At 48.6% G+C, this 15,186-nt stretch overlaps 6 protein-coding genes across 6 annotated transcripts; 3 read left to right on the forward strand and 3 right to left on the reverse strand.

Moving 5' to 3' along the window:
• The first annotated feature begins 62 nt into the window (after positions 1-62).
• On the forward strand, positions 63-2,518 carry CC77DRAFT_1100307 (hypothetical protein). Its single transcript, XM_018530063.1, has 6 exons — positions 63-194; positions 258-1,166; positions 1,229-1,295; positions 1,375-1,567; positions 1,625-1,979; positions 2,042-2,518. The coding sequence occupies exons 1-6, from the start codon at positions 79-81 to the stop codon at positions 2,412-2,414; spliced, it is 2,013 nt and encodes a 670-aa protein (XP_018379334.1). The 5' UTR covers positions 63-78; the 3' UTR covers positions 2,415-2,518.
• An 899-nt stretch (positions 2,519-3,417) lies between these two features.
• CC77DRAFT_1067374 (alpha/beta-hydrolase) lies at positions 3,418-4,443 on the reverse strand (the record flags this gene model as incomplete). The annotated part of the gene is made up of 1 exon (XM_018528985.1): positions 3,418-4,443. One exon carries the CDS (start codon positions 4,441-4,443, stop codon positions 3,418-3,420), a length of 1,026 nt encoding a protein of 341 aa, XP_018379335.1.
• Positions 4,444-6,025: 1,582 nt separating this feature from the next.
• On the reverse strand, positions 6,026-7,300 carry CC77DRAFT_1067375 (hypothetical protein; the record flags this gene model as incomplete). The annotated part of the gene is made up of 3 exons (XM_018528986.1): positions 6,026-6,505; positions 6,588-6,702; positions 6,948-7,300. The coding sequence occupies 3 exons, from the start codon at positions 7,298-7,300 to the stop codon at positions 6,026-6,028; spliced, it is 948 nt and encodes a 315-aa protein (XP_018379336.1).
• Positions 7,301-8,387: 1,087 nt separating this feature from the next.
• On the forward strand, positions 8,388-9,976 carry CC77DRAFT_1035931 (MFS general substrate transporter; the record flags this gene model as incomplete). The annotated part of the gene is made up of 6 exons (XM_018526973.1): positions 8,388-8,545; positions 8,594-8,595; positions 8,644-8,892; positions 8,962-9,032; positions 9,066-9,257; positions 9,308-9,976. 6 exons carry the CDS (start codon positions 8,388-8,390, stop codon positions 9,974-9,976), a joined length of 1,341 nt encoding a protein of 446 aa, XP_018379337.1.
• A 1,764-nt stretch (positions 9,977-11,740) lies between these two features.
• Positions 11,741-13,559, forward strand: CC77DRAFT_1002152 (MFS transporter; the record flags this gene model as incomplete). Its single annotated transcript, XM_018523178.1, has 4 exons — positions 11,741-12,016; positions 12,066-12,657; positions 12,705-12,995; positions 13,046-13,559. The coding sequence occupies 4 exons, from the start codon at positions 11,741-11,743 to the stop codon at positions 13,432-13,434; spliced, it is 1,548 nt and encodes a 515-aa protein (XP_018379338.1). The 3' UTR covers positions 13,435-13,559.
• A 91-nt stretch (positions 13,560-13,650) lies between these two features.
• CC77DRAFT_949749 (nucleotide sugar dehydrogenase) lies at positions 13,651-15,045 on the reverse strand (the record flags this gene model as incomplete). Its single annotated transcript, XM_018535276.1, has 1 exon — positions 13,651-15,045. The coding sequence occupies one exon, from the start codon at positions 15,043-15,045 to the stop codon at positions 13,651-13,653; it is 1,395 nt and encodes a 464-aa protein (XP_018379339.1).
• Between the last annotated feature and the right edge of the window lie 141 nt (positions 15,046-15,186).

Raw genomic sequence — 15,186 nt, forward strand, 5'->3', positions numbered from 1 at the left:
GTACATCTTCCCAAATTATCATGACTCTAGTACTGTTATTCTAAAACATGTCCACAGAGGGCAGCAAGAGCATGTACCATGTGTCACTCACGAAGAGTCAAGTGCGATGCTCTTGATGCATACCCCTGTACAAAATGCAAAAATGCCAATCTCCGATGCGTACTACGATCGTCGCGACGTCGACAGAACACCATGTAGGATAACTCAGACTTGAGGTACTAATCGAGTGATAACATGACCGACAGTCCGGTATGAAGCCGTAGGCACAGAAGCAACGAACCAGCAGCTGAGCATGTGCATATGGAGTTTGAGACGTTTACAAATTCGTTGGGATCCCGCGACTCCGCATCCGCGCAGAGCCGCTTGACTACAAGATCGTATAGCGGCCTATCCTTGCCCCCGCATGAGATATCCGTGAATACCCCGACAGCCTATGCTACAATCGACTCGACAACTAGCGAAAATATCGATCGAGCCATCAGTCACGTTGAGAGTCAATCGTTGAGCGCTTCTCCCCGGATGCAGAGTCGTCACGCCATGATTCTGCACCTCGATGAGAAAGCCGCATTTCCGCATGTCCTCCACAGCATGTCGAACTCAAACTTTGGCGATGATAATGTAGTGCCGAATCATCATCTCCCCCTCCGGCCAGACCATGCGCTGAATAACAGCACGAACGCTCCCGAAAGGTACTCCAAAGCGATATCCCAGCTTGATACGTCAACGCGTATCTTTCTATCAGATCAAGGCGTCTTAAAGCTACCACGAGGATCCATCACACACGCTCTGTTGGCTGTATTCTTCAAGCATGTCCACCCACACGTTCCTGTAGTTGACAAAGCTGCGCTGGTTCGCGATTATTCAGCACGCACGTGCTCTCCCCTGCTTTTGAACAGTATGTTTGCGCTAGCGTCGCACTTCGCCGACGAGGGTCTTGTCATCGCCGTTGGAGTAGGGACAGGTAGTAGTAAGGGAGAGATGGCAGACCATTTTGTACAAAAGGCGCGGCTCCTGGCTGACTTTGGACTGGAGCATGACCACGAGACCCAGTTGGTGAGCTTTTTGTTGCTGACACAGATGTGGCAGACGTGGACGATGGAGCGGAATCCAAGGTACTGGATAGGAAGGGCTATGAATGTAGGTGTGGGGATGGGGCTCTTCAGAAGGTTGGTTCCAACTCTCACCTTTCTTTTTCCTGTTCTGTTTCTGACGGCGTTTCTTTTGACAGGGTACACACGATGCGGATGTCTGAAGAAGACGTGTTGAGGCGAAGCCGTCTTGCATTGCTGCTCTTGGTGAGTACATGCCAATGATAACCCGCACTTGGCGCGTTGCGATCCGTTCTAGAAGACCTTTGCTGATACTGAAGGCAAGGCATGTGACGCGATGACCGCCACAGAAGTTGGCAGTCCGATGACTCTTGCAGAGGAGGACATCGAACTACAGCTACATGCTGAACGTCGCTATTTTGAAAGCTGTGTCACTTCGCCAATAACGCCATCCGCAGCTCACTACCAATCTGCTGAACTTGATTTCATGACGACTTCTTTATCTCTCATGTTGTTTCGTATGTGGTCATTCGCAAGCAACGGTCTTGGCAGAGGCATCCGCTAAAGCAAAGCAGTTCGAGAAATTCTCAGAGCCGTCTACGCAGCTCGGCCTGTAACAACCCAAAGCGCAGCTTTGAATGTCGTCGAAGACAAGCTGAGGCACTACAACACGATCGTCACACCTCTCCCTCTTGCTCAACAGCAGATACCGCCTGACGATAGTTCACCTCATCCAATCTTCAGCCTTTTGCTTCGGCTGCGCCTTCTCTTCAACCGGTTGATTTTCTACCGTGGAATCGTGTTTGGTCGCATTCGACATGAGAAGCGGATATATGACGAAGAAGCCCTTCTTGTTACAGTGGTTGACATATGTGAAGTCGTACGTTATCTTGACTCGCATCAGTTTCTACCTATCTGTCCGGGTTGGACGTAAGTAACAGAGGTTCTTCGATCGTGAACACACCGATTGCTTAAATCTAACCCGTGTATAGAACCACTGCTCTCTTTCATGCGTCAGCTGTGCTATTGAACTTTTATGCTGGCAAAAGCTCTATTGCGGCGTCTGATATAGCAATCGACTTACCCACTCTTATCATTCAATTGATTGAGAACCTGGAGAAGATGGAGGAGACATGGAATTTTGCTGCTTGGATAGGCAGGGCAGTGAGGACTGCTTTGGACTCGGTCAAAAGGAAGGTGGATCTTCGACAACAAAAGCAAAACCCGCCAACGCGAGATGGTGATTCCCTTGGTGCAGAACGTGATCCTTTAACACCTCTATCAGCAGATATGCCTCTCGACAATGGTTTTATGGATATTTTCGATTGGCATGCAATCTTTCCCGATGGAATACCGTTCCAATGAGAGCAATCCGCGACTTCAATCTAGAATACATTATGTCGATACAAAATCTATTCTTGATATGTACTACATGTCGTGTGGCAATGCAAGGCCACATACCAACGCCCAAGATACAACCACAAAGACGATACCCTCCAGCTTCTCTAGACCGCTATACAAATTCTTGTGCGTATTTCAACTATACACACAGATATGTTCATTCAACATTAGACAGCAATCATGAGGTGTAGGATCTTTCATGCAGACTTGTTTAAGGCTTCCTTAGCTACAGATTATGCGTTCCAAAACGCAGTACACTGTTTCGCAATCATACTCGTAGATCACCGAAAGACTTAATGATATAACGGATAGCATCAGTTCTGTATGTGTCCTGCTCCAGCTTCGTTCCATCAATGCCAAATAGCATGTTCACCGCATTTCCGGGCTTGTAGGTGGGCCAGGTCACATTGAAGTTTTCGACTGTGTCATGTTATTCCTATCTTACGTATCTTTGAGGAAGTAAGTGTAACGAGGACTTGAGGCACACGTCCCTCGAAGGAACAGAGTACGCGCTAAACCTGCTTATAAGGCGCGCCTCGCTCTACAGAGCGAGGTAAGGATTATTCTCTTTACAACCTACATCTGTAGTCTAAATATACAAGCTATCTCCCACTATCCTTAGTAACGTGAAGCAAGCACTATTGCCTACAGTTACGCCTCACAGTAAGGACTTACCATCGTGGCCGTTTGGCGAATGCTCGTTCACAAAGCTGATCCACATGCGGCTCATGAGATTGCTCACTTGCAAGTACTTTTGACGGGGTTTGAAAGAGTGTGAGGCGTAACTGTAGGCAATAGTGCTTGCTTCACGTTACTAAAGATAGTGGGAGATAGCTCGTGTATTCAGACTACAGGTGTAGGTTATGAAGAGAATAATCCTTACCTCGCTCTACAGAGCGAGGCGCGCCTTATAAGCAGGTTTAGCGCGTACTCTGTTCCTTCGAGGGACGTGTGTCTCGAGCCCTCGTTACAAAGAGGCAGAGGCAAGTCTGTTAACCTCGTGTCCTACGCCATCGAAATTCCGGAATGCGAAAGGTATCTCTTGGAAATGGGGAACGCCTAGGATCTCAGAATCGATACCGTTTGGAACTACGCTGAAACGATAGCTGTATACGGGCACCCTGTATTGTCCCCAAACTTCCGTGGTGTAACGTCTTGTGGCATCGAATATGATATCACCTTGGTACATAGCCAAGTTTCCGAATAAAGATCCATACTGAGGACCCGGTGACTGGCGTATCGTGCCGAGACTCTTTTTCAATTCTTCCTCTGACATTTTGTTGACGTATTCATCCACGATGCCATTGATAGTGGTGCTTGAGATGCCTTTCCATGACCCGGCGACGTAATCTTGGAAATCAGCAGACGTGTTTGCAGCAAAGCAACTCGCAACGATAATGGAGCTTGCTTCATTGTAACAAGTTCCAATAAGAAGTGGACGGTTTGAAAACCTTCCTTCGCGCAGAGCAACAGAAGTGTAACCGGTAACTAGATCTGCGTCCAAGATGGGCACGTATGAACCAGACGTGCGAGCAAAAGCTTGGTTCAACTTGCTGGCATCTTGAGATCGTAGACATTCCAGGTCATCTTTCATAGCCAAACACCCAATATCTGTCAGAATCCTCTCGTACATGACGTCTTGCTCGTCTGATGCGGTCAGAGGAGCACCGAGTACTGGCCCACCACTTTCAGCAATCGCAGCATGAAAAAATTCTTCGTCTTGTTCTTCATTGGTAAGATAATGCACACCAATTGAGAAAGCACCGGCTGACTCTCCTTGGACTGTCACACGCGAGGCATCTCCACCAAATGCGGCAATGTTCTCTTGAATCCAGCGCAGCGCCATCCTTTGGTCGTGAAGGCCAAGATTGGCTGCCCTAGACTTGTGGACAGAAGTGCCAGGGAGAAAACCCGATCCCCCGAGCCTGTAGTTGAAGCTCGCTGCAATGAGGGGCTTGCCCATTTTGACAGACTCCTGCACGATAAATGACATGTTGTATCTCTGATCCGCACTTCCGCCCTCTTGAAAGCCACCGCCATTTATCCATGCGAGAACAGGCAGCCCGGTAATGCTTGGCACTCCAACAGGCCGTACCACGTTCAGAGTGAGACAATCTTCGCTCTCATCGTGGGCAAAACCATTCTGATTGAACCCGGGAAATGATTGGGGAATGGAATAACACCACGGTCCGTATGACTTTGCTGATCGCTCATGCCACTTCTCGTTAAGTGGTTGAGTCTTAAGTTTCCGACGGGAGGTTAAGCGTAAGGAATTCCCAAGAAGAGGTCTTGATTATAACGCGTGTCTCTGATTCCGATAAGGGTGCCATTTTGAACTGTAACTACAGGGTGGTCGTGATAACTTTGATTGAAAGTAGAACTGCTAAAACCAAAACCTGAAAGAAGCTGTATGCTTCCGAGTACGTTCCACATGATCAATGATGAAATAATATAGCAGAATGAGTTCTTGAATTGACATGACGTGCAAGTAAACAGTGATTATCAATCTCCAAACAGAGCTATTATTTGTCGATTTTCGGTCAGAGCTGTTGGTTGTCGGTTGCTGGTTGTCGGTTTTCGCTCAGAGGTGGCGGTTGTCGGTTATCGGCTATCGGTTATCGGAGGTCGGTCATCGGTTGTCGGTTTTCGGTCGTCGATCATCAACCTTAGTTAGCTGTCATCCAAAGGCCGGAGGTAAGCACAACTACGTCCAAAATTAGATCTGCTTGGTCAATGATAAGAGGAAGCACCTGAACTAGAGAACAGATTGTTGAAGAACAATCCTGCTGCACACAAAGTACGTTCACTGTTGCTTAGACTGGTAGTGACTAGACTGAGTTAGAACTAGTCGCTACCCATTGAGACTAGCGAATGATCATCGAGACTAGTTACCGCTTATTGAGAGTAGTCGCGATCTGTTCAGACTAGTCGCGATTCATTGGAACAAGTCGCAATTTGTTAAGACAAGTCGTTACCTATCGAGGTAACCCAATCCTAACCTAAACCCGACTTGTCTATCAGCGTACCCCTAAGAAAGACGTTCATGTGGACCTCACGGTCGTCTAGGCTGCCTACTCAAATTAATTACTAACCTTTACAACAAATTACCATACCATAATTGCTCCCTGGAATTGATCGGTGGACAGCAGACGACATAGCTAGGACGCCGAGTACTTCGATAACCTATTCGTTGCGGCTACCTCGTCTCTTGTTAGATCAAGACTACCTTGACCCAGAATTGCTCATATCAGAACCCAGGTCAAGAACCATGTAGTTCCATGACTAGACGGGGGATCATCGGCTGTTCGGTTGTTGGTAATCGGCTGTCGGCGAGCGGAGTTTCACGATACAAGAATAGAGGGGCGATCAGACCGGTATTCTATATGCTAGTGTACCCTGATGAATCCTCAAGATGCTCCGTATGGCTTGCACATCCTATCACGTCGTACACTTTGTGAGACATATATAGAAATGGATCACTTAACACAGTTATCAGTTTGCAAGGCGGAAGAAAGGCGGAAGAGCGATTCACGAGATAAATCAGTAGTAATCTTCCTGCGCAGTTTTCAGCTCGTTCAGAGTGAGCTACGGTGTATGGCGAATCTGAAATCAGCCAAAAACCTCCACATACCCGCTTCTCTCCATCCTTTTTCCTTCCAAGAGTTTGCATTGGCTGAGTAGAACTCTAGGACATCCAACAAGGTACGGTCATGCGCTACAACCACAAGCACGTACTCATCAGCGTCGAACTCGGTCATCTTTTCCAGTGTCTTCTGCATTTCCACGAAGTCCTGGAGAAGATGCTGGCCTTCCTTGACCCTATAAAATGGCTTTGTGGCTGACTTCTGAGGGTGAATGGCTCGGAGTACAGAGCCTGGACAGAAGCTATTCGGAGCAAACGGAGGGTTTGTGATGGGGGATGGAGATAAGGTTGTCGGGATAGGTAAGTATTCGGTTGGGCGAAACTCGCCGCAATGGTGACAGACGTCGCCTCCCATAAAAATGAAGGTCGTTGGTGTGGTGCGAGCCAGTGCGCAGATGTGTCCTATAGTGTGCTGTCGACAGAACGTTAGTCTCATTGCTAACGGAACGCAGGACGACACGAAAACGTCGTGGTTGAGAGACAGGATATCGTACCCCTGGCGCATTGAGCAGGTAGAGACTGCCATCCTCGAAATAGTCTAAGGCATCAAAGCGCCCAAGCTTCAAAACCCCATCCGTGGCGAAGTCGATCCCACGGAGTGGGCGATCCCTGTACAGAGCAATCAGTCATGTGTTTCCATTGTTGTACGGAAACTAACTTGTAATCTGTTTCCAGAATCGGGCTGTTTTGGTTTGCCGGGTAGCCAGGAATGGGAGCATTGGAAAAGCCGGGCCCAACAATAAGCTCTGTATCAGGAGCAGAACGTGAGGTATCACCCACGTGATCAAAGTGCCAATGACGACAATTTAAGATGATTAGATAAGGATCTTATCGTGGGAATGGGGGAAACTTACCTCCATATCACAGCATTAATATCCTCTTTCTTTACGCCACCCTCCTCCAGAACATCGACGACGTCCTTATCTCCATGAACCTCTACGCCTGCAGGCTTGAACATCTTGAGCAGCGCTGGAGAAAGGTTGCGCCAGTCCTTGCGGATACCAAGGTCAAATATGACTTTGCGGCCTGAACCGTGTTCGATGAGAAAAGGATAGGCAGGTGAATTGGCGAGAACTTCATGGCCAGGTATGGTAGGCTCGAAGAATTCAGAAGCAGAAATACAAGCTCTTGAACCAGTATCAATGATTCGAACCGTTACAGTAGCGTCAGATTGAGAAATAGAAGGAATTGGTTGATTGAAAGCCATTGTTCGAAGTGTCTGAAAATGAATTTTGAACGACGGGGAACGGAGCTGAGATGTGGATAGCTCAAAGGAAAGCATTCAGTTCATATAGAAACCGACTCGGGCATCGTGTAATCATCTGCATCATTACGCATCATCATGCATGGACAAGCAAAGGGCCGTCTTTAGCGGCACCAGCGGAGCGGCTATGGGATACCAAAGAGGAAAGGACCGACATCCACGAAGGTCTATTCCCTACGTTTCAAGGGGGCGGCTCAATTGAAAGTTCGCGATTTTACTCAGCAACAACAGACGCAGTACGTGGAGAATTGACATAGTAAGCTGGCACGCGTATCAGCAATGAAATTAAGTTCGCGCGTGCCGCCTCCGAGTCATATGAGGGCTACAGAATGCCTCGAAGAGTGGTGGAATCGGACCTAAGCTCATCTAAAAGGCGAACATGATGAAAAACGTCTTTGATCGTCCTAATCCCTTACACCTTGGCGGGACATTGCAGTCGGTGCCCCTAGCGTCTCTGCACTCTGTGTAACAAGGACTTGAGGCACACGTCCCTCGAAGGAACAGAGTACGCGCTAAACCTGCTTATAAGGCGCGCCTCGCTCTACAGAGCGAGGTAAGGATTATTCTCTTTACAACCTACACCTGTAGTCTGAATACACGAGCTATCTCCCGCTATCTTTAGTAACGTGAAGCAAGCACTATTGCCTACAGTTACGCCTCACACTCTGCCAAATAATGCTTTCTGCGGCAAGGATTAGTTGAGAAACGTTTTGACTGATTCCCATGGGCAAAAGCCCTTGTAAACCTTCATTATATGCATCGCTCTCACAGATACACTCTGCAAAGTTCGCACGTTGCCTAGCCTAAATCGCGTCCCATCATCACACTTGTTCGATACACGCAGAGGTATGTTCAGCGTACGGAGACGCTCTCCCTAATAGTGTACAGCGTTATGACTTTCTATGAACGATTGACCTGACGTTCGATCAGCTATCATTGCAAAAACCAATGGCAGGTTACAACACAAGAGCCTTATTCCGACGGGTTGACCAGCTGTTGAATAAGGACCTGGCTTATGATTTCCTTACAAATGTCGAATACAAAGGTTCTGGGATCGAAAGTGACCCGTTCATCGTCGATTGGATGTTACGCGATCCTGTCAATCCGTTGGAGTTCACATCCATTCGCAAGTGGGGCTTCACCTCCCTTTGACGCATCACAGCATGTTGTCGTTCTGGGACTTTCTTTGTTTGTTCTGGGGCTTGCCATTGGACCTCTACTTTGAGGTCCCTTGAGCGGTAGGTACTCTTTTGCAGCTGTCAACTTCTGTACTGATGTTCGGTCAGAGCTTTACGGCCGGAAATATGTGTTTTCCTTTACCTACGCCGTGGTTAATATATTCAGTGTCGCTACCGTCGTTGCGCCCAGCGTACAAAGTCTCATCATCTTCCGTTTCCTCGCTGGCGCGTTTGGCTCTTCGTATCAGACTAATGCTGATGGAGCTATTGCAGACATGTTCGAAGCTGGAGAGCGAGGGTTGGCACTGACCATCTTTGCGGCTGCTCCGTTCCTCGGCCCAGTTATTGGCCCAACCGGTACGTATCCAACCCTAACGTTTATATGAGAGCGTTCCAACAAGCACTGCTAATTCTAAAACCTTACAGTTAGTGGCTTTGTTGATCAGAATCTAGGCTGGCGCTGGGTTCAGGGTGCGATGGCGATATTCGTCGGTGCCGTCTGATTGATAGGGGTCATCTTGATTCCCGAGACCTATGCCCCAGTCCTCCTCCGTCGAAGAGCTGCTCATCTTTCGAAATTGACAACGAAACACTACAAAAGCGATATGGATGTTCGGCGCGGAAAAACAAGTGCTAAAGAAGCATTTCAAAAGGCCCTGCCCAGGCCGTGGACTTTACTGTTTCGGGAGCCGATCGTGCTTCTGCTTTCCATCTATGTCGCAGTAAGTCATTATCGCTTTGAGGCGATGGACAGCAACTGAAATTATCCCAGATCCTGTATGGAATACTTTACATGCTCTTTCCAGCCTTCCCCATCGTTTACCGGGAAGCTCGTGGGTGGTCGAACAGCATCGGCGGACTTGCGTTCATCAGCCTGGCAGTCGGAATGATGGGTGCTGTCATCTACTCAATCTTCGAGATTCGACGTTATAACAGCATTCTGGAGCAAAGTGCCTCAGGACATGCCGAACCTGAAGCACGCCTGCCTCCTAGTATTATTGGAGCGATTGCGATACTTATCGGTCTTTTCTGGTTCGCATGGACTAATAGTGCCAGCATACACTGGCTCGCTAGTATTGCAGCTGGTGTACCGCTTGAATCTGGGGTTGTACTCGTGATTCTCTCAATCACCAACTACCTCATTGATTCCTACACTGTTTATGCTGCCTCAGTACTCGCCGCGAACGCGGTTTTGCGGTCCATCTTTGGAGCTGTATTTCCTTTGTTCACTACTCAGATATACAGGAGTCTGGGCATACACTGGGCTTCTACAATACCTGCCTTTTTGTCATTAGCATGCGTGCCCTTGCCTTTCTTATTTTACATTTTCGGCTCGCTAATACGTGCTCGAAGTATATTTTCTTTGGATTCCGGGAACTTGAGAGACAGACAACCCAGGGCTGCCACGCCGATGAGCACTATTGGTGGCGAGCAAGTTTGAAGGTCGCACTGTAAGTCTTCGATCTGTCTTACGAGCGGTGGAAAGAGGATATGATATGAAAGGCGATGGTTTCGAATAGATTCACCAGATACATACCTCGGTGGAAGACAAGAAAGACATTTGCCAACGACGATTGGCACGTAATGTTCTGCACGCGCACATGATGTGATGCAATTCAGGAGGAGCAGACTAAGAAGTATCGTTTTGTAAGGAGGGGGGCACTCTAGTGAACGGTCGACGTTTCCACTGCCCTTCAGCACGCTGCAAGATCTTCGAACAATAATTTCAAAATCATCTTCGATTGTGAGACTCGAGTGTCAAATGCTTGATCCCTCGCTATTCCAATCTACATCTTAGCATAGTACAATGAAACGCAATCCAAAAAAGAAGTCATCCCACAAACGCAATTAGGAGTACGAAATGATCGCACTGTTGATGGAGTAGAGCTACTAATTCCATATTTTCAAAATCATATTCTTGACAACAAAAAGATCGTTCTTCTACTTAGTCAACACTACCCAAGGTTACATGCTTTGGCCATCCCGTCGTTCCGTCGTTCCGTCGTCCTTGGTTACGCGAACCGTACATATGAGGTTATCATTTCTTTTCTCTCATGGCCAAGCATGAGATTCAGGAGGCTCAGAATACAGTGAACGAGGCACTACCGGCCTCGTCTATTGGCTTTTCGGGTCACTAGCAGATCTTGCTGCACAATCGCAAGACAGGTAAGTAGCGGTGCGTCGATCTGACACCCCGATTGTGAAAATGAAGTCCTTTAGATGACCAGGAAATGAGTTCGTTTCTTTTCATGTACTAAAAAAGTTCCAAATAGTGATCGTGTTACCGCGCAAAGTGTTACTCAGGTTCTAGCTTACGTGACGGCCCCGAGACTTTCGTGTTCTTCGGAATTTCCTATCGGAATCGGAACGTTCCGCATCTGCTATCTCCACACAGCCACATCCTTCGCAGCTCAACAGTCTTTCCATTTAACCGGATCCTAAGATTTGATTCTCGATAAGACTGGTGTAAGACAGTAGAGCTATTTTTCAGCTGCTCAGCAGAGCACACAATTGATAGCGTCTTCCAGTATTCCGGCAGACTTCTTAAATATTGTCCCCTACGAGCTAGTTCCGAAGCAGACAGAGCCTCATAAAAACTGAAACCTGGAGGCCAAACGTAACTATTCTACACTGCCATGCGATCAGAGTACAACGAATATCGCTTCGAGCTCGCTACCCGACTATTCCTTCGTGCGATGGTTCAGCATCTGGGTGGTTATGGATCGACTTCAGGTATCCGAAAGAGATTAAAGGTACGAAAAGCCTAGACTGCGTACCTATGCTCCTCTATTTTTTGTCTGCTCACGACGTCGTCACTGCGAGTCGTCCCCAGCGCGGCTGGCGCTGAAAGACGAAGATTTTGAGCTACCCGAGATCTCTTCGACTTTCCAATTCGATAGGCTAATTAGTCCGGTCTTACTCAGACCCGACATTTAACGCTACCAGCCTTTCTCCGCACAATATGTCTTCGCACGATGCGTGCCAAGCGAGTCGCTACCGAGCGCATTTTAGCTGCGAGCTCATGAAAGGCCTACACCAACCACCTTTATGGTGCAATTGGTTGCGATCCTAAAATTCTGTATCCAAGATCTGGCATACGCACTTAAGCCTTTGTTTTCCTCATATTCGAAGCTCGCTGCATCCTGTTCACTGTATCCAACAAGTCACGTGATTGTGTCATCAAATTCATCAGTCGAACATGGCTATGCCTGGCAAGCGGAAAGGGCGCGTCAACACCTTCAATGTCTTGATCCTCCTGTTCGTAGGTCTTGGATCAATGAGCTATGGCTACACAGCTTCCATTATCGGCACTACACTCGGGCAACCATCCTTCATCAGTTATTTTGAGCTTGATACACGAGAGAACGGCACCGACCTCATCTCCACGACCAACGGACTGTTCCAAGCTGGCGGTGTTGTCGGCACTTTGCTGCTTCCAAACATCTCTGACCGGTATGGGCGCAAGTGGGGCATCGCGATTGTAAGTTCTATCACGTTCATCGTTCTGTCGTGGGCTGATGGATATACAGAGTGCTATGTTAGCTATTTTGTCTGGCGCTTTTCTCGCCGGCAGCACCAACATCGGAGAATTCATCTTCTTCCGCTTTGTTGCCGGTGCCAGCGCATTCATGATCCTCGCGGCCATTCCGATTTGGATGAACGAGGTCGTACCTGTCAAGATGAGAGGAGGTCTTGTCGACATTCACGCTGTCTTTCTGATTCTTGGGTACTGCATACAAGGATGGGTCGGCTTCGGCTTCTTCTTCGCGACGAAACTCGGAGAGAACACCTGGCGACCACCGCTGGCTCTACAATGCGCATGGCCGCTAATCTTACTGAGCGGGCTGTACTGGATCCCTGAATCGCCCAGATGGCTGATCATGAAAGACCGCATCGATGAAGCGCGTGTCATTCTCGATCGCTTACATGGAGACCCTGCGGATCCGGACAACGAGTATGCTCGGTCAGAGTTCTATCAGATCTCCAAGCAGATCGCGATTGATAGAACACTGGGGAGCAGCTGGGTAACGATATTTCGCAAACCCTCCTATAGGAAACGAGCATTCTACACGCTGGGCCTGACGTTCTTTTGTCAGTGCTCTGGCGTACTTGTCATCAATAGTGAGTTGCTATGCGTACCTCGATTACCATCCTCTGACATCTCATAGACTACGGACCTACTCTTTACAAGAATCTAGGCTTCTCGCCGGTCAAGCAGCTTTTGTACCCCGCCGCGTGGCTGACGTTCAGCTTGGGTACCAACATCATGGCAATTCCACTCGTGGACCGCTTCCCACGAAACAAATATATCGCCAGTGGAATTCTAGGCTGCATGGCAACACTAATCGTGGAAGCCGCTTTAGTCGCGGAATTTGGTAGCTCGAACAACAAGCCGGCATTACTCGCGGCCGTCGCCATGTTCTACATCTTCCAAGTCCCATACGGTCTATGTCTCGACGGTAAACAAACACTCTAACCCCATGCTTTATCCGCTCTAACCGCTACCCAGGTACCCAATTCTCCTATCTCGGTGAAATTTGGCCGACGCACCTCCGCTCAAAGGGCATCTCCCTGGGCGTTGCAACAATCTCCTTCACCAACATCGTCTGGCTGCAGGCCGCGCCTACAGCCTTCATTACCATCGGATGGAAGTTCTACCTCGTCTTCATTATTCCCGGCACCATTGGTGGATTGGTCATCTGGTTTTTCTTCCCCAACACGAATGGCCTGCCGCTGGAGGAGGTTGCTGCGATATTTGGCGATGAGGCTGATGTCGCTGTGTACCAGAAAGAGATCAACGTGAAAGATGGGAAGATCTCGGATTTGCACGATGATCTGAAGAGGAGCACGGGTTTACATCTTGAGAATGTTGATGGCGATAACACTTTGAGAGCTTGAGCATGAGACGGGTCGCATCGCAGCTAGAGTGCGTTCTATCAACCCGCGAGCTATCGCCATGAGTCGCTTGCCAGCACTAAGATACGAAACGATGTCATGTGTGTGAGTCGCGAAAACACGGTTTTTGACAAGAGATATTCGTATTCTTCTATGAACTCCAGAAACACCATTTTTCAATAAACCCAGAGCATGAAATGTTACTGAAATGATGACCTCCTAGCAGATCTCCTTCTTGGCAGCTAGTGACGGGACACTACTGATAGAGTTCTTCAAAATGCCGGAAAAGTCGTGTACCTTGACACTACTTGGCAAGTTTGCTAGAACATCCATATCAAGACCCTCTTGGTTGACAGAGACAATGATACCGTCGTAGGTGCTGAGATAATCGACACTCCAGTTCGCCTCCGTATCCATCTTCGGCACTGCACTGTAAAGAGCCGTGGAAACCAACGGATCCGCGAACTCAATATGGCAGTTGTATTCGCTCTTCAACGTATGGGCGATGGCAGCACCAGGAGAGTTGCTCATGACGCTCTGGCCGCGCTTGAAACCTACACCGACGACGAGCAGTCGAAGTTGGCTCGGATCTACGCTGTAATCCTTCTCTTGAAGTACAGATCGCACAAAGCTCCTGGCGACGTCTCTGGGTCGGGATGATGATATCGTAGCCGCATGCTCGAGCAGTGGCATGTGAAGGTTGGAGAGGAGATAGTACGGGTTGACAGGGATGCAGTGGCCTCCGATACCTGGACCAGGGCGGAAAGGTAGGTAACCAAAGGGTTTGGATGCTGCGGCATTGCTGACCTCGAAAGCGTCGATGCCGATGCTGCTGCAGGCATCGGCCATCTCGTTGGCATACGTCGCACATACCATGCGTTGGCAGTTCTCGTACAGCTTAGTCATCTCGGCGACTTCGGGAGAAGAGACAGGAAGCAGCTTGTTGAAGACACGGCCGTAAAGAGTGGAAATAGACTCCAGAGATGCGGCATCAAGACCAGAGACAATCTTAGAGATGTCCTCGAAAGCGGGAAATGTGCGGCCTGGGTCAACGCGCTCAGGCGACATGCCGACCTTGAAGTTCTTTGATGCCATGAGCGGACCAACGAGCTCTCGTGTCATACCAACAGCAACAGAGCTCTCAACAACGATGGTGGATCCAGGCTTGACGTACTTCTCCACAGTAGCAATGGCACTGCGCAGGTATGTAGTGTCCACTTTCTTGTCGTCCGTGAGGATCGTTGGCACGGAGATGAGAACATGTGTAGCTTGGCTGATATCAGCAGCGTTTGACGTGAACTGAATCGGAAGGCCAGTGAGTTGTTTCGAAACTTCGTCAAGCCTTTTGGTGCTGAGATCGAAAGCAATGACATTGTAATGGTTGGCGAATGCTTCGACGAGGTGGGTGCCGACATAACCAACACCAATGACGGCCACGATGGACTCAGGTTCAGAAGTGTTGAGTGTCTGTACTTCTTCCACTTGAATTGGGTTCTCTGTAGTCCAGAAAGGTGATTCGTTGATCTCCTCTGGCGGTGGAGTCAGAGGCAGAGAGCATTCGGTGACGATGATCTCGGGCTTCTTGTCGAGCGATACGAACTTGTCGCTGAACATGCCCTCGTTGAAAGTGATGGTAGTCATGATGGTTTATGATGTGTAAGGATGATGCTGAGAGGAAGAAGATAGAAGTTCGACGAAACGATCGAGGCAAAAGGTCGAGGCCTTTGTGTAAAGATGGAAGTGCTGACTGCGAAG

The sequence above is a fragment of the Alternaria alternata genome, assembly GCF_001642055.1.
Source record: "Alternaria alternata strain SRC1lrK2f unplaced genomic scaffold CC77scaffold_36, whole genome shotgun sequence".
Lineage (NCBI taxonomy): Eukaryota > Fungi > Ascomycota > Dothideomycetes > Pleosporales > Pleosporaceae > Alternaria > Alternaria alternata.